At 39.6% G+C, this 18,600-nt stretch overlaps 1 protein-coding gene and 1 long non-coding RNA gene across 2 annotated transcripts; one reads left to right on the forward strand and one right to left on the reverse strand.

Annotated features, from left to right (window-relative positions):
* The first annotated feature begins 226 nt into the window (after positions 1 to 226).
* LOC146438526 (uncharacterized) lies at positions 227 to 17,555 on the forward strand. Its single transcript, XR_014851810.1, has 4 exons — positions 227 to 719; positions 11,569 to 11,806; positions 13,741 to 13,901; positions 16,271 to 17,555. It is a non-coding gene; the product is annotated as an uncharacterized LOC146438526 (long non-coding RNA).
* Positions 1,412 to 15,845, reverse strand: LAP3 (leucine aminopeptidase 3). Its single transcript, XM_085059277.1, has 13 exons — positions 15,624 to 15,845; positions 15,023 to 15,138; positions 14,641 to 14,695; positions 12,791 to 12,896; positions 11,522 to 11,681; positions 8,755 to 8,916; positions 7,597 to 7,755; positions 6,878 to 7,002; positions 5,439 to 5,527; positions 4,201 to 4,303; positions 2,507 to 2,586; positions 1,926 to 2,038; positions 1,412 to 1,817 (listed from the first exon to the last, which is right to left on the reverse strand). Exons 1-13 carry the CDS (start codon positions 15,744 to 15,746, stop codon positions 1,619 to 1,621), a joined length of 1,590 nt encoding a protein of 529 aa, XP_084915403.1. The 5' UTR covers positions 15,747 to 15,845; the 3' UTR covers positions 1,412 to 1,618.
* Positions 17,556 to 18,600: the final 1,045 nt, after the last annotated feature.

An 18,600-nucleotide genomic window follows, 5' to 3' on the forward strand; every position in this document is an offset into this window, starting at 1 on the left:
GGCAGCCGGGCCGGCTGAGGGCAGCGAACGCGCGGGCAGCACGGAGCGGCCGGGCGAGAAGAGACCGCTGCACATCAGCCCGTCCGACCTCCCTGCCAAGGCAGGGTCAGCTGGAGCAGCCCACACAGGAACACGTCCAGGTGGATTTTGAATCTCCAGCCAAGGAGACTCCACGACTTCCCTGGGCTGCCTGTTGCAGTGCTTTGCCAATCTCGAGGTAAAAGTCTTCCTCACGTTGAGATGGAACTTTCTGTGGTTTAGTTTATGGCCATTGCTCCTCATCCTGTCATTGGGCACCACTGAAAATAGTCTGGCACCATCCTCTTGGCACCTGTCTTAGAGATACGTTAATATATTGATGAGATCCTTTCTCAGTCTTCTCTGCTCCAAACTAAACATACCCAGCTCCTGCAGTCTGTCTTCATAAGACAGATGTTCCAGACCCTCCGTCATCTTTGCAGCCCTCTGCTGGACCCTCTCCAATAGCTCTTTCTTGTCCTCAGGAGCCCAGAACTGACAGTCCACAGGTGGCCTCCCGAGGGCAGAGGAGGTGGGGAGGATCACCTCCCTCAACCTGCTGGCAACTCTTCCTGCTGAACCCCAGGCTACCATTGGCCCTGCTGGTAACAACGCGAGCAGAGATGGCAAAGCCGTCCTTCCCAGCAGGACCTTCCTCCTCCAGCCTTTGCCCTGCCTGTGTCTCACAGGTATGAGCCTGGGTAAGCACTGTTTCAGCATCGCTTGTTCCAAAACAGCATTTAACAAAAAACTCCATATAACCCACCCTAAAGCAAAACAAATCCCCACCCTATGGGCTTGGATCCCCTGAATTGTCAAGAAAACATTTTAAGTGTCAGGTCTGTTTGAAGTTTGAACTGATTCTGGGAAAGTCCCTGCTTGGAGTGTGACCACCTCACACCAGGAAAGAGGGGAACAATCAGGATGACAAAAAGCATGTGACATGAGGGCAGGATCCCCGAAAACCCTACAAATACTAACTTGCATTCATTAACATTCTGTAGAAGAGTTACAAGATACACTCTTGTTGACATGTTTAGAACTTACTGTATAATTTTGTACTGAAGCCACGCTATTCACACTAATTGCAACAGCCTAAAATGTCTGATGCAGCGTAATTTCTGCCTCAGTACATACCAAAAGCAGTTTGGTTTTTCTAAGACAAAAATGTCAGAATGGTGTTTTTATGAACAACTCTGCAGACTTACTATTCACACCCTCTACAGTTCACTGAAAACTGAGGCACATCTATAATCTATTGATTATTCTCTCTCAATCAAAACTCACATCCAAACAAGGTATTTATTGTTTACAATAATTATGCCTACTTTCCATATAAAATAGACATCTTGATAATTTCCATTATCATGTTTTGTATTAAATATCTCAATAGTTCCAACAGAATAATTTTTATTTTAAGCTGCATAATATGGGATGACAATCTCAAAGTTGCGATAGTGTTACCCAAGTAATAATTTATAAAATGCATTTTTTTGTTAATTGCCATAGTGAAAATATGCTTGGGGCATTCATTTATGAATGACACCTTTGAAGATTTTTTTTCCTTAAGGCAGAGTGGATGATTTTAGAACAAGTATTTTTATTTGGCATTGTGCCTGTCTTGACTTAATCGAGCTGCAAACTCTACAAGTGTTCTCGTGGGTCGCCCTGCCATGCCCTTCCGGAGATAGGGCACCTCATCTTTATTTGACATCACCCCAGCTATATCCAAATGGGCCCAGTGAGAGGCAGTCACAAATTCCTTCAGGAAAGCAGCAGCTGTACATGCTCCTCCAGCTCTGTGGGAAGCAGAAAAATGTGTTGTTTCTAAAGCAAATCCAAGAGCACACATATTAAATGAATATGCTGAAAGAAAGGGGCACATAAAAGAAACTGGCTCATCTTACCTGCTGTACTTTCCAATGTTACTCACATCTGCAAGAGGACAGTCTGTTACTTGTTTTGTGTAATGTTCAAAAAGAGGCATCCTCCAAACTCTGTCCCCTGTCAAAATGCTGGCCTGAAAAGGAAACAATGATAGTTCCTCATTTCATGCATGCTTCTTTTTGTTTAGATTTTATCAGTCTAAAAATCTTCAGCCCAATATAATATTAGGTTTTTGGCCATTCACAAGGCCTCTCTCTGAATTTCTGTCTCAGGGTTGTTAAGCAAGATCAATTACCTTTTTAACATGAACTAATTACTGCCAGTAGTCCAGAGGTTATACATATGCAGTAAATTATCAGAACATGCAGATCCTTGAGATGTTTGGTGTATGATATTACATCTCACTGAAAAGCTAGTAATTAATAATCAACATTAATTATTTCCAAGTAAATATATAGCACTGACATGATTCCTCTAACATTTCAAAATGTATAACATCTTTCAGATTTGCATAAAGACTTTCAGTAATGTACTAACTTCTCAATTAAATATATCACTGAATTATTACTATTATGATTTAATAATAATGCAGGTGGCCTACCTCATAGAGGTGAGTCCAAAGCCAAGATGAATTTGTGAACACTCCAGTTGCAGCAGATCCCAATGCAACATCCATGGCACCTAAAGAAACACAACTTCAAGTTTATATGACAAAGGCAAAGGTGGACCTGAACTATTCCCTGCACTCTGACTCCTCACAGCATTTCCAATTCTTAGTTCCCTTTATCAGTAACAAGAATTAACCAGACTGAAAAACCTGAAGACTTTAGTACACTCACATTTTGAAAGTCTGAACACTTGCAAAACATTTCTATATTCTAAAAAATACAAGAAATCATAGAATTATATTGTTTCCCATGAAACGAAATTTTCTGATTTCAGCTTGACATTTCTTTGAAATATTTCTAAGATAATGTATTAAACAGTAACAGTCTCCTCTAAAAAAATCTAGATATTATTTTCATGTAGAAAATAACATGTGAGTAGCCTTTTTCCAGTTTATAGATAGCTATAATTTTTGAGTGGATACTTTTGTGAATTTCACTTACATAGATTTTTGCACATCATGCATAAATTTACTTTATTAAATGTTTACTTCATTAAAATCATCCTTATCAAAATACTAAACCGTGGGATTATAGACATATTTATCTATTTGATACCCCAGAACTGCTTCTCTAATACCAACACTTAATCTTCAGTGAGATGAAAAAAAAAAAAGTAGTTTAACAAAATATGTCAAAGAAATTTCCATGGGAGCCCTCCTTTCTCCTTCTTGGTGCCCAAGGATCCCAGATGGGAATACTTTTATACAAGCCAACAATCTTAAAATCAGTTTCCCTTCTGTTTATTGAAATTTTCCACAGCATTTGTACTGGTAAAACTGATGGAACATAATTTAAAGCACTAGCAGGGAATCTATATATGCATAATTATTTTGCTTAGCATATTCATTAAGCAACACAGTGGAGTCCTGTCTGAATTACTCTTCCGTGTTTGCTTTTATTTCAGCTACAGTCACCTCACCCATGACAGCTTGTTAGCGAGTTCATGAGCTGCATACACAATTGCTGGTTTTAAATTTAAATTTACTACTTCCTTATTATGCAACTGTGGAGATGAAACAATTAAAACACATTTCATAATGCCTAAAAGTATGCAAACTGCACAAAAAATAGGAGGTACTTCAGTTAAACAAACTCTTGAGAAGATGATGACGACTCTCCTGTCATCACGGAGGCCTGAGCTAGCTCACATAGTGGGTGAACTGGCACTGGCTAGGTCAGATCTCAGGCACTCAGCAAGCCATTCAGGAACCTATCTGGGCTCCAGCATGGTCTGTGCCATATGGACCAGGCAGGATTCTTCCATGACCATGCCACTACCTTTGCATCACACAGCCCTGGGAGCTGGGAGGGTTTAGCTCAGAAATGGAAGAAGCACAGGGAAACACTGTGGAGAAACACTGAAGTCTGCATAGGTTTTCCTGCTCTTGGTTCCAGCCTCGCTGGCCCAGCCCAACTTCATCTCCACTGCTGAGCATATACACCCTGCATGTCCCCTCTCCACTCTAGAGACACACAACCTGTGCTTGCTTTTGTCCTGAAACATGTAAAATTATCTCAGTTGCCTCTGCATTAAGGGTTTATACACACAGCGTAACTAATCCACAGCCCAACTAATGAGTAACAAAAAACTGACTTGCAGAATGAGCAGGGAAGGGACAATGCTTACCTGTTAATGTTGCAGCATTCACAATTGCCCTTGCATTGAAATTGTGGGCGTAACAGAGAGCATCAGCTAACAGCAGTCTTCCTTCTGCATCTGTGTTATCTACCTTCAAGGGCAAAATTAGTAAAAAACCACATAAAGTACTATCAACATCACTTTCATTGATGTACTTCTCGTATATTATCTTAAATAGTCGTTGGATAGAGGCCCTAGGAACTTCAGGTAATGAAAATTTACTCAAACTACACTGAAAAAAAGAAAGAAAAAACATAGTACCCATACACAGTTACGTTTATAAAGTAAAAGCATATCTGTAGCTGAGGTCAAGTTATCTTTCAGCACTACAGCCTCCTCTGCATGCTGGGCCTCTGTACTGCTGGCTCCTCAGATGGGCCTGGAGACTGGAGAGGTGTCTCAGTGGAGCACACAGGCTGCATCATGGGCTCTGAGCTGCCAGCACTTTCTTGCAAATTTATTCTTGGTGGGGGAATATATGCCCAGTTTTTTCCCCTCAAAGCAGAGGGTTACTGAACTCAGTTTTCAGAGATGAACAAAGCAATGGAAGGTTCAGCACATCAAAAGTGGCAGAATCACAGAAATTCAGACAGAAAGAAATATTAAGCCATCTACTTCTGCATTAAATCAGTGATCTACAGCACAATGACCTTCAGTACAATTTAATCTATTAGATGAGTATGGAACCATTTGTAATAAATATGAAATAGGTAGCTTGGGTACTGATTTGGCAAGCTCCTTTGAACCAAGAGCCCCTATGACTCAGAGTTCTAATTGTAAAGAGCATTTTGGCAGTGGAAAGACCTTGGTTACATCAGCAGGAAACTGATGTCTTACTCTCATGTCTTACTCCAGATTGCAAGGAATTGTCCTGAAGGGTCTGATGGAAGCAATTAACATTATTCATTTGGACTGAAAGCCTGTATTTACGAGCATTGTAACAACCTCTTGTGCTAAACAAGCTTTTCTAGCATGCTCAGTAAATGACCTTATTTTGCAGCTTTTCCTAGCAATTTATAAAACATGTCTCATCTCTTCAATCTATATTTGAAAAAATCCTATGATAGCAATTTCTAGTTAATAACATGCTTCTTACATTTTTAAAAGCAGTATATTTGCACTGCTTATCTTTAAGGTTTTTTTCAAATGTATCCTTGACTGCAGTCAACTTTGTTGATTAAACCAATTCACAGAAAGTACTCAATATCCAACTTTCACATACATACCTGTATTGTTTTTCCATTCTTGGCTCTAACTACATCTCCAGGCTTGTTTGCTTTACCACTGGGCATATTTTCACAGAGGGGTGCCAAACCTCAGAGACAAAAAGAAAAGCGAATTACTAGTTTTCTTCTCAGAAAAAATTGTAGAAAAAAACCCATTTAGATAAACCCCAAACACTTCCTTAAGAAAACAGTACAAGTGTCATTTGAAATTAAGCTCAAAATCCAAATTTTCCTGGTTAATGAAAGACACATGGTCCAGTTTTCAATCAGGGAGACTCCACTGCATTATGCACCACCACATTCTCTCAGCTACACTGTTTTACCACTAGGATTTTCTTCTACTTTATTCCCAGAAAAGTGATCTCAGAGGGGCAATAAATATTATCTTATGTCTCCCATATATAAATAATTATTCACATGCAAAGGAACTTCTCTCTTTCTGAAATGAAAAGCTTCCCAAATTAACACTCTGGGTCATTCAAGCTCTGCTCACTGTATAATGTCCAGAGTGGGCCAAGGACTTGTCACATAACTCCAACCATACCAAGAGCAACTAGAAATGAGGCTCAGCGTCAAAACTGCAGCTATGACTGGAATCATGGAATGAAAGGCACTCCAGCACTCCTGGGGAAAACCTGCACCTGGCTCAAGGTCCACAAGTGGAGCACCACTTCACAGCGGGACGATGCACAGACTGGCTCCACTGCCAGCCCTTCCCAGCGCACACTTAGCAGCAGAACGCCGTGAGGATGGGATGTGTGTGGGCATCGCTGCCCTCTTCTGGTTGAAGCAGAGAAGTGGCTAAAGCACCAGTTTCCTCAAAGTCGAGGTTCTCAAACTAAAACTTATCCTAGAACAGGTTCCATGTCATTGCCAACTGGTCTTGCCACAGGGTCTGAATCAGCTAATTTAATTTTACCTCTGCAGAAGAAATAAGCTTTTTTAAAGGGAAAAGAAAAATCATTGCTCCTACATAACAGTATCAGCAGACTGGTTTGGTTTGTTTTAGTTTTCTGCTGAGATATTCACCTAAGGAAACTAGAGCTGATCCCTCTTGAGGCAAGCACTCATGGAGGTAGCTCAGCTAACTCTTTTTCATAGTGACTGCTTCTACAGAGATCCACATTCCTTCTTGTAATGCAGGATCGGGACCTTTTCAAAGACTCATTGAAAATACCTTTGACAAACATTTCTTGTTTAAGATCTAAAAACCATGCCTTAAAAATCTTACTTTGGTGTTCCAATATTTTATTCAAGTAAAAAATAGTATGTTTTTGATATGCAAGTAAAAATGGAAGAGAGGCTGAGCAAGGGAAGTAGGTATGCAAGAGCCCACGATGTTTCTACAAGGCTTTTATCATTGCTAATACTAGAAAATTACTCTCTCACAGGACTTTGTAAAACTAAGATTGTTGTATCCTGCACACAAAACCACCTACCAATTATGTTCAGAGGTAGATTTAGAGCTGCTGCTGTCACAATGGCTGAACAGACAGTTGCTGCCCCTCCCATATCTGCTCTCATCGCATCCATACCCGATGACGGCTTCAGTGAAATGCCACCACTGCAACAAACAGCTCAAGTTCAATGTTGTACACACTGATAATATTCTGTCCACCAGTATGTGTTAACATCAAACATCAGTGAATGCTAGACCTGGTGCTCCAAATAGTTCTGCAACCCTAGAAATCATACTGAAAGCAAGGTATCTGAATTTTCATTTCAGATAAAATATTATTTCCTCATTACTAGGAGACCAAAAAATCCAGGTAAACTGCAGTGGACAAAATCAATGGTCTTCATAATAGCACTGCACAAAACAAGAACGGAAGAGTACACTTGGTAAAATAAACATATGGATGGAGAACTGACTGATAAATTCTTCAGTAGTATGTGACATGGAAAGTAATTATAAGGAACTGCTGCAAAGAACAAACTATTTTCTTTTTCCCCTTACAAGACGATGGCATATTAATTCCTGCTTTTGATACCAACATTGTCTCATCCCCAAGAAAGGCAGCACAAGCTACTATATAATGCAAGTTGAGTGGAATAGCATTGGAAGATGTGCTGAGCAAAGAAAAAGCATCTCCCTGTTGAACACGAATAGGAGGACAGCATTTTCTCCCTCTAGTAATTAAAGTATTAGCATACATACCTGTCAAATGTAACTCCTTTTCCTACAAATACCAACGGGGAGTCATTTTCATTAGCACCCCCTAAATAGTGAATCTCCAGAAAGATGGGAGGTTCAGCTGAGCCCTTAGCCACACTCAGGAATGCTCCCATCTCTTGTGTTGTTATCCAAGATTCTGGTCTGGAATAGAAACATACATCAGTTTGTTGTTTCTTGGGGTTTCTTTCCAACTAGACACTTTGACCAAGGTTATTGTTTTTAAGAGATCATAATTCGTGAATGTTTGTACACAAAACATTTCATTTTAGTTTGTTATTTTTGAAACTGTAATTTAAATCCAATCATTACTACCTGTCTTTTGTGAGGCAGAAAAATACTTCCTCAAAGTTGCTTTTTGATTTTTGTTTTGTCTTGTTTAAAGAAAAACAACAAAACAACAGCTTGTCTACAGCTTCTGCACTCGAAACACCAATCTTTCACCTGCCTGTGAGGCTATAAATTCTAAAGGCATGTGAAGTAACAATATTGCAGCAGGTTACAGTTTAGCTTTCTGCTAGCAAGATTTCCCTCAGTCTTTTGCTTGTCAACAAAATAGCCTCCAACACTTGCACAACCAGTTAGCCTGTTTCCACTGAAGAGCAGAAAGTAGAAATTCAAAGGCAAGAAGTACCAGCTGTGCAAATTCACTTGCAAGGGCTTTTATGGCTCCATCTCACATTTTTAAAAACTATTAAAAAAATCCTAACAGTAACAGCAACAAATGGAGGATTTTTTTTACCACATCCATACAAAAAAAGCAAAGGTAGGTCAAAAACCCACTTGGGAAGTAAACAAAAGGTACTTAATATTTGCCCTCTATTCACTGAGGCTTCTTTTCATAGCACATGTGTTAATTAAGCAGTAATTGACTGCATGACTAATTGACAGTTAATGATTTCACTGCATCAAAGTATCTTGCTTCCTCTGCAAACCAGCAGCTCACCTTCTAATCCTTGAGACAAGCCTGCAGTCTGGGTACTCCTCATACCTTTTTCCCAAACACTTCCCTTGCTTTTGTCATTTGAAGTAGCAAGGGGAAAATGAGATTTCAATAACTTCAAATTGGAATAACCTGGAAGGTATCTTATCTTACTGTTATTGTCCTCTACCCTACAGAGGAATAATTTCCATGGTATTTACCTTATGTGGACCTTTACATTACTGAAACTTCTGAGCTTCTGTTCAATATGTTCAGCAAATTTGATTGGAGTTATATAATTAGCAGGAGCCTCCATAAGGTACCGAGCGAGGTTCTGACCCTCAGCGTAGATAACACCTTTCTGCCAGGCTTCACTTTCAGCACTAAACAACAACACAAAATGATCAGGATTATACACATTTGCAAAAGTAAGATGTTGTCAGTATTCACATATTCTCTTTCTGAAAACACAGTATCATTAATTTGGAGCAGTTAAGAATATCACAGTTATCTTACTACAAGGTATCTAGTCTAGTAACTGATCTCTTATTCTAGTCAGTGCCAAGTGCTTCAGAGAAAGTTAGGAAAATCCGAGAGCAGACAGATGTACAACTATCTATCCACATCATTAGGTCTTGTCCTAATCCTTACTAATCAAAGATTGTCTTAAATCCTTAAACACAAGGTTTAATACCCCTTCCAAAGTTTGCAATCTCATTAATTTTAACAGCCCTGAAAGTTTTTATTTACCATACTAAGTCTCTAATTCTGTTTTTTCCCTTTACTGAAATATGATTATGCGATAAGAGTGGAATTTGGATTTCATTTCACAGTGCACTCAAGGCACTTCACTAAAATGACAGAACAAACATTCACAGAACTGCCTGTGTAGAAAATGGGGGGTCTCTGGTTATTTTGCCAGATGACCAGTACAAAACCATTCATTTGACTGAGACAGAAATGAAAAACTTACTTGCTTTATAAGTTATCACAAAGCAAGGCACTGAACAGGATTCTGCCTCTGAAAAGAGCAGGACAAAGATAGAGGAATCCAAGAGGAATATAGAAATATTGCCTGGATATGGAGGGATGTAATTAAGAAGCCAAATGTCAGCTGACAGTGACAAGAAGTGGGAGAGGTACCAAGAGGACTTCAACAGGTACACCATCAGCAAATGGAAGGGCAGGAATAAAACTGTTCCCTTGCTAAATGGTGCAGGCAACCTATAGAACACTGAGAAGACTGAAGTTCTCAATGCTGGCTTTGCATCAGCCTTAACAAAGATCTGCTTCCAGATTCCCCAGTTCTTTGTGCTTAGCAACAGAGTTTGGGGAAGAAAGGCACTCCCCATGACAGGAAGAGAGACTTAGACACACACAAGTCCTTGGTAGCAGGCAGCACATATCTGAGGGTTCTGAGGGAGCTGGCTGGCATCACTGCAAGCCTGGTCTCTTTCAGTTTGAAAGGTGTAACTGAATGTGGTCCCTGATGACTGAAAAGGACACATACCCATCTTCAATAATGCCAAGGAGGACATAGGGAACTACAAGCCAGTTATCTTAGACTAATTCTTTAAAAGTTTGCAGAGACAGTAATTTTGAAAGCCATTTCTAGGTATATGAAGGACAAGATGGTACAGTCATTGTAGATTTGGGGCAAATCATTCCTGACCAACTGAACTGAACTCTGTGATGAGAGGGTTTGTCACAGAGGACCATAGTGGATGTAATTGATCTTAAAGGTCTCTTCCAGCCTAAATTATTCTGTGATTTTTCTTGGCTTTAGCAAGGTTTTCACATAGAATTCTTGCAGAAAAATTGAGAAAACATGAACTGGAGTGGGAGCATGTCTGAAGACAGACACATCTCAGAGCTGCATTGTAAAACAGCAACAGACAATGCTCTCAAGATTCAACAAGGAAAAATGCAACAGGACACAAAGGAAAAAACTCACCATGCATGTAGTTAAGCACTAGGACAGACGGCCTAGTGAGGTTGGCCTGATCAACCTGACCAAGCTATAATGTATGTAATGTATGTATGTAATCATTAGGTTATCCCTAATCCAAGTTGGAGCTGGACTGGATGACCTCCAGAAGTATTTTCCAACCTAAATTACTACATAAAAAATTACTTGCAGTGTCATAACTGGTCATAGGACCACATATGGTTTTAGGAAATATTTATTTAATACAAATTTAATCAGCTCCCAAACTGTCTGCTATTCTACGAAATGAAGAGTGTTTATTTTACATATAGCTTATCAAGACATAGTTAATCAAGAGGTTTTTACTTTATTTCACTAATTTCTTTGCAAGAAAGGACCTGTTCCTGTTTAAAGTACACACAGGAAATACATCTCCTCTGCATGACAGAATATTCTATATAAAACATCCAAATTCCACTCTGCTAATTGTTCTGAAACCAAAAGTTCTGGTTCTACTTTCTGTTCTCAAGTATGTGATGTTTATTTAGTGACCAGAGGAACCCAGGCTTCTCTTCTTGCATTATACTCTGTGAATGAAAATATAACAAGTGAACTATGCAAAATATATCCATAGTGTCAATTGGTCTGATGTCAGTTAGCATTTCCTGATTCTCCGAAGGATTTATCCATTTATGGAGTTTGAAAAGCTCTTCTCCACAATTATGGCGCACAATACAACCAGAAGTCCTTCTATATCAAATGATTCTTCAGGTATTTTTTACTTTTATTTTTACCCTGGTCCTTCTTTTCTATGAAGCAGCATTTTTTTACCCTTAACCTCTGAACATGGCATCAAAACACATGGAACAAACACTATAAATACACTTGAGGTATGAAATACTTCAGGAAATTCAAATGAGTAGGAGTTAGGAACTTGAGTACTGTTGCTAGCCCTATTCTTTCAGTTTTGTTTTTTTCACACACAAGGATGCCACGCATGCAGTTTTATAAATAAGTAAACAAACAGATAAATAAATAGGCAGGCTTTGCTTTGCCATCACCTTCCATGAAGCTGAGGAGTAACTACAGGCTTCTTTTTTTTCTTCAGCTCATTATATTCATGCAGTCCAAGGACAGCACCTTCTGCAGCTGCTTGTGCATCTCCGCAGGGGTCTACTTCCACACAAGGGATCTCCAGGTCCTGGATCTGCCTGCAGCCAACTGAAAAACACAGCACAGAACTGATGACCCACCTATTGCACAGAGCAGCAGAACAGGTGTCCGAGGTGATCAGTGGGACATTTCAAGGAAAAAATAATTTTAACTCAAGATATCTGAGTTTATAAGTAAGTTAAAGACATCATGCAGTAGAATAATTAAAAATGCCAATGATCATATACTGACAAATTTTGATTTAAAATATCACTTGATGAATTATAACCATTAAAATGTTTCACAAGAACAAAAAAGGAAAGATCACAGTTGCTCTGATTCCTTTAAGCTCATTCTATAGCAAGGCAAGGCTCTATTATTCTGGAGTGCTATGAATTATGACTATCTACAGGTATCAGAAATTGATCATAACTTAGATTTTTGCCAAGAATATGACTGTTCCTATCTTCCAGGTGAATTTATGCATTTTATAGACAATGTATTCCATAAATTCTATTTTGTAACCAAGTAATCTAAAAATGTTTTATGTTAGCTACAGTGTTAATGTTAATTAACAATGTTAATGGCAGCTACAGGCTAGCACTTTGGACATACAGCTGTCATTCAGCCACAGACTATAAAATCTTCAGTGAGAACTCTTCTAATTCTTATTTTACCCATTTAGATGCAACAGTCATCCTTGATTAAGGTAAGTCCTCCTCGTCTACAACAGACAACATACTGAATCACACTACTGATGTGTGAAAGATACTAGTTTATAACATAAATACCTCAGTTATGAACTAAGTGGCAGAAATAAATATATGTGCATACTTAAGAAAAGAGTGACCATTAAGTGAATTGCTGATGCTTCCAGGCTTCAAAATACTAATTAAACAAGTGTCATTTCAATATCACACTGTTTAGAAAAGTTATTGGATATAAATAACTGCAGTTACCTGTCTTCAGATTTAATTTATAGTCTTGATACCTCCTTGTTCACTAACGAAAAATTTACATGAATATCAGTGACAAGGAACTGCATTTACCAAACCATGCAGTAACTTGTGCATTTCAAAACAAAGGGATATCTAGACTCAGTCTTCAAAAATGGAATATGCTGCCACACTGCAATTGTTTTATACACAAAATGCTTAAAAAAATTAAAACCAGTTAACCTGCAACAGCTGTACGAATATTTTCTTTGCCTTCATTCCAGTTTTCTTGGTCATTTATTCCAGCATTCTTCTTACCCAAGCCAACTACCACGACACTTGGAAAGTCCTAGATGAAGTCAACACACAAATGGATTCACTTTCCTCACTGTTACAGCCACAGTAGAGCTGTTAAAAAGACTTCACTTTGCAAATCAAACCAAGCACAGCATTAAAATACATGCAGTACTTTTTCCTGTATCAGGCACTTTTCATTAAGAGTGCCCGTATGGTGCTGCTCTCCTGGGCCAGGTATGCAGTCACGTATTCTGTTGTCCAGTTAATAATCAGGTGCATTGCAGCAGACAGGGCTTTATGTTCAACACATGGTAAATTTGATACCCCTAAGGGCAAGCCTAAGGGTCTTTGAAAAGCAGATCCAGCTTTCAAGCTCTAAGAAAGGACAGAATTGTTCTGGAGAATTGTAACCTTTTTTGGCACATTACTGTGTTCAAGGAAATAAAAGCACTTCAAAAGCTCAGTCTGGTAGCTCATCTCAGGAGCTCTGCTAGTATGATTTGCCAGGCAGCAAACCAAAACTGCACACAGGTACACCACTCCAGAACTCAGAAAAACAATGCAGCATAGCAGACTAAATGCTTGCCTTATAAGCTGCATGCAAGTGGAAGGAATAAAGGAAGAAGTAATGAGGATTAAAGGAGCCTTTTCAGAGTGAAGTCAAATTTGTATAATACTCAAAGCTATATATATGAACACATATATGTATGTTCCCATAGCTCTTAAGAAAAATAAGCTAATCTTAGGCTTTCCCTTCCATCTCTATCAGCCTCTAACAATCAACTTTCCAACTACCACACTGTAGTAAAATCTTTTAGCCACAAAATGATGAAACTAGTGTTAGATTTCCAGAAAATCAGTGATACCAGCTAACATTCTCCTGTCTTCTTTTCCAGAGATTTGCTACTCACTTCAGAGCCCATCCTGCGTATAGAACTGGGATAAGTTGTACTTAACTTCCATGTTAAGTGTACTCAACTTCCATGAAAATTCTGAGAGTCTTTTTAGCAAATCCGGTGTCAGCTGCATGGGGCGTCCACACAGGAATTTATACATGGTAGGCAATACTCACTACAAACGGACTTATTTCAGATTATTCAAATAGTCCTAATGTAAGATCCAGTTACTTAGACAGGGACACCTAGTGTCACATTGCATGCCTGCCTAGGCCTTAGCTAGTACTCCAAAAAGGCACAAACAGTACCATATTAGCCAGCTCCACGTATGTGCATTATGGTCTTCTCAAATAGAACCAAAAGTCTGACTTTCAGCAGATGAATCCTCATCTCATACCCTTGTGATCATGCCTGTGCAGACAAAAGTCCTGCTTGAGGAACAGCCCCATGTCTTGATATCAGAAGTTTCAAGTACCTGGCTTAAAACCTCTGACAAAAGTCTATAATGGGACTATCTTGTGTTAGAACTGCTAGATCTGGAAGGTCTTTATACCTATCAGTAAATCCTCACACACTCATCCCTCCTGGACACAGAAAGCACGGAAGTCAGATCCAAAACTGCTGTGCTTCAGCTCATTTAGGAAGCAGCTACTCAGAGTACAGCACCTTTGCAGCAGACTTGTTTACATCCTCTCCATTTGCAGCACACTGGAGGGAGTAAAGGACTGTGCAAAAGTCTGTGCAAACATGGGCAGAACAGAACAGGAGTTGAGAGGGTCAAGAGGAGGGAAGAAGAGCAGGCCATTTATACAAGCACAGCAGTGAGCTCAGCTTAAAATTAGATGTAAGGGCAAACTTCATACATCAATCAATTAGCATAAAAACCCACAAATTTCATACCTGATGCAAACCATGAAATATGCGCGTTTTGCCTTTCTTCAAAGGTGGCCCACATCTAGGACACAAAAAGATTATTTCAATTCAGAAGTCCATACCCATGATAATCTTACAGGACTACATTCACTCCACAACCACACAGTTTGCCACACAAATGTACTGGGATGCTTGGGTCTGTGCTGATTCACAGCAGAGGACAGCTCCCATGAACATTTTGCATGTTTGCTCAGTGCTTGGTTTTATCCTGGGAGCTCCCCTCCAAACTGTAGAAGCAAATACCAGCCTGACAGTTATATAGACACAGACATTAATTTAAAAAAAAAAATCATTCCTACTGGTATTTGTTGGCACTTTATTCCATTTCAAAAGCTTATCACACACTTACAGGGACAGAAGTGCTCTCAGCTTTCCAGACACAAGTTTATCAAAAGCATCTCCTGCACTTGTGAACTGGGCAGCACCATCATCCTTTTCACTATAGTAGACTCCCAGAACAAGACCCTGGAAAAGGACATGCATTAATGTAAACAACACCAAATTTAGTGACACATCAGAAAGGCGGAAAGCACACTATTCAAACTATTCCTACCACTGTATGTATTTATTTCAGTTTTTGAATTTATCTAACGTGATGCACAGAGTAACACCTCAGTAAACCACCATCTACTACTACAACTACTTTAAAGCGTGAAAAAGAAATCAGATACAACCTAACTAAACTTACAACAATTTTGCCGAGCACATAAACACAAAAACTCTTTCAATCAATTATCTCAAGTGCAAAAGACCTCCTCCCCGCCAGTGCAGACCTCCAGGTAGGTGCACCCAAGAGGAGCAGAGGGAGCCGCAGCACTCCTGACTCAGCTGCGGGGGACACACGGGGGGCTCAGCCGAGAGCCGCGGGACCGAGCGGAAGAAGGGAACCCGCACGGTTCACCACGTTTCACCACGCATTCCCCGCCCCGGCTGCCCCCGCCGCCCCTCACCTTGCCGGCCGCCCCGCGGCTGTAGTCCCGCGGCGAGGGGCCCTGCGCCGAGCAGCTGCAGGCACGGGGCACGTCCCGGGCGAGGCGGCGCGCAGCCACGCTCCGCACGCAGGGCAGCAGCATGGCACCCAACAGATGAGATGGGAGGGGAGGGAACAGCGAAGGAAACAGGGAAGGAGCAGTGCTGCCCGCGCCCGGCGCGCTCAGCGCCTCATCAGCCCGCGCCGCCAGGGGCGGAGCCGAGCCCCAAGCCTCGAGCCCGCATGGAGCTCAGGGAGCCTCGCGTGCAGCGCCGGGCGCTGCTCCAGCCGGGATCGCCTGCCTGGGGACCGGCATTCGTACAAGCGGGCGGCTCGCCTTCATGATGCATTTTTGCCCTCTCCCGACATGCTTTAGATACGTGGTCGCATTTCTCTCGGGGGTTTATCACAGACGTTAAAAAAAGCAGCCCTGCTCTGCATACTGCATACTTAATTTGCATCTTGAAGATTAAAATGTAAATTATTTGGGAAAAATAAAGCTTTATTGCAAACGCACGTTATTTTCTACCAGGAAGCACTAACAATTTCAGGCTGACATTGCAAAAAGAAAAATGTGGTAAGTGAAAATAATAATAAAGAAAAAACCCTGTCGTTATATTTTGTCAGGAAAATTCACTACAGAATACGACGTCATCACTGCGATGTCAGTAGTAGATTTATGCTCAGCAAAAGCACTGCATAGAAGATAAGTGCTTGGAGTTCGCTGACAGGTATTGTATTGTGAGTCTGAAGAGCACGGAACACGCCCTGGACTTTAATTTCAGGTGATCCAGAATTTTTTTTGTTTCTTTACCTGACCCTGAAGTGTGAAGCATAGATTTTAAGTAATTCATTTTTATACCTGAGAATAAGACACCTTATGACACTATGGGTAACAATGTTTGCTTTTCCATATGTCTTTAAGTGGAGTTACAATGTAAGACCAGCAGGACGTGATGTAGACTGAGTTGAGCCTGTTCTCTAGGAGTCCATTGCACTTCCCACCTAACAGCTTTTCCCATGAAGGGGTACAGAGACAAATATGTTTTATTAAGGACAGCAGCACTCAGAAACAATGACAGACGGAACTTGCATCCAACTTGATTTATCTTGTAAAAATATTTTTTTTAATATTAAACCTTAATATTATTTAAAGAATCAAAGCGGTAATTAATTTTTAGCTTCATTTATTTTGGCAAGGCTCTTGAGTACAATGAACAGTTTCTCAGTTCTTGGAACTCCATAGCTCCATAGCTTCTCTACCTACATGGTGCTTCTATACATTATTCTGCACATACAAATTAAGTGGGTATTTTTGGGATATATGGAGTTGTCTTTAATTTTATGGAAAGATAGTATACATGCATACTAATACTACTGAAAAGCATTTTCAAAGCAATCACTCAATATGGAGGATTTATGAATCTGCTTCCTTCTCACCTCCTGAAGAGAATTATATTTAGTAAAAACCAAGTTATGTCACAATATAATACTTTCTGTACAGCAACTACATCTAAATTGTATCTGTTCATAGAACAATTACAAATGACAAGTATTACATTTTCTACTTGTGTAATTATGCTGCACTTCAACTTTTTCTATTTCAAAGTCCCTCAGAATTTTCTGGGAGGGGAAGGTGGTGGTACCACAGAGGCCTCTGTGGACAGTTTTCTGGGCAGCACTGTGTTGTTACCATCTCAGACACCTTCACAGACTGGGGTTGTTTGCTGCCTATCCATGTGCTGGATATTGAACCATTTCTGGAGTTGTGGGCCAGGGTACAGTCTGTGTGAAAGCACCAGTAAACTTAGAACAGTGAAGTAAGAGAGTGATACAAAATATGAACCACTTTTTCTGCTTTACTGAGTCTCCTTTATGCTAAAATTGTATCAGTTCTCTAGACTCATCATAATTTTCCATTTATCTCTTAAATTTTTATGGGATTTGCAGAGGACCTATTGCAGAGGCACTCTTACAAATTTCTGCTTCAGTCATAATCCTGCTAACCTTGTAGAGCTAAACCCAGAGATGTTAGAGGCCACTGTAACCATGCTTAATGGTATATTCCATATTCTTTTCTCAAAAATATTCACTACCTGTGACCCATGAACTAGTTGAATCTCTGTCAGAATTATGATACTTCCTAAGAAAGTAACTTTTCCATGTATTTAGCCAGTTCTGTTCAATACTGTTTCATTCTACATCACTTCTATTTGATTTCAGATAGACTTAAGAATTAACAGTCACGAAGACAATTAATCGGTCAAATTATTATTTCCCAGGTTGTATAATAGCACTATTACCTTTAATCTGTTTACTTTACTTCCAGAAGCTGCAATGAAACATTCATCTAGCAGCTAATATTTTTTTCTTCATAGACTAATAGCAACCCATATACTTTACATTTGTCACTTCTTTGCCTTGTGGTATGGGATAATTTCTGATTTAAAAACATGTCACATACACTTAGCCTTTGCTGCCCTTTAACTTTAGTCTCACAGATGATGAAGTTTTGTTTTTTAGTGTTGTATAGCATCATCAAACATATATGTTCCTCTCAACATGTTCTAGATAATTCTGTAAAAGTAAATGCCAAATATACATTCCTTCATGTTTTGACATTTCACGTTTTGAAATAACCTTATAGTTTCAAAGATTTGAAATAAACATGTTTTCTTTCTAAATAAAGAAAACACATGGTTTGATGAAATAATATTTTACCTTAGTTTTCCAAAATATCGTGAAGTGCAAATTTTCTAAAACTGAGGAACAGCGTATGTTCACTGCAGGTATCAGTCCATTTTGAGAATAGTGATATTTATAGCATTTGTTGTTTTTTTCTCTTTTATTCACAGATATTAGTTGCTGGTACTGTAGACTGACGTCTTTACTCAGGTTTATATGCAAATCATCTATCCAAATCAAAGGCTGAAGAACCAAGAAGCTGTTTCTATCAC

Source organism: Lichenostomus cassidix, chromosome 4 (assembly GCF_008360975.1).
Source record: "Lichenostomus cassidix isolate B80296 chromosome 4, HeHo_3.0, whole genome shotgun sequence".
Taxonomy (NCBI): Eukaryota; Metazoa; Chordata; class Aves; order Passeriformes; family Meliphagidae; genus Lichenostomus; species Lichenostomus cassidix.

Bases quoted from the DNA above. Each gene is read 5' to 3' on its own strand.
- LAP3 (XM_085059277.1), bottom strand. From the start codon at position 15,746: ATGCTGCTGCCCTGCGTGCGGAGCGTGGCTGCGCGCCGCCTCGCCCGG. The intron at 8,917-11,521 runs GTGATGGCAAAG...GTTGTTGTTTAG, and splicing joins ACTCCTCAGCTTCATGGAAG to TGCTGAAAGTGAAGCCTGGC. The intron at 7,003-7,596 runs GTATGTATGCTA...TGTTTGTTGCAG, and splicing joins AAAGGAGTTACATTTGACAG to TGGTGGCATTTCACTGAAGC.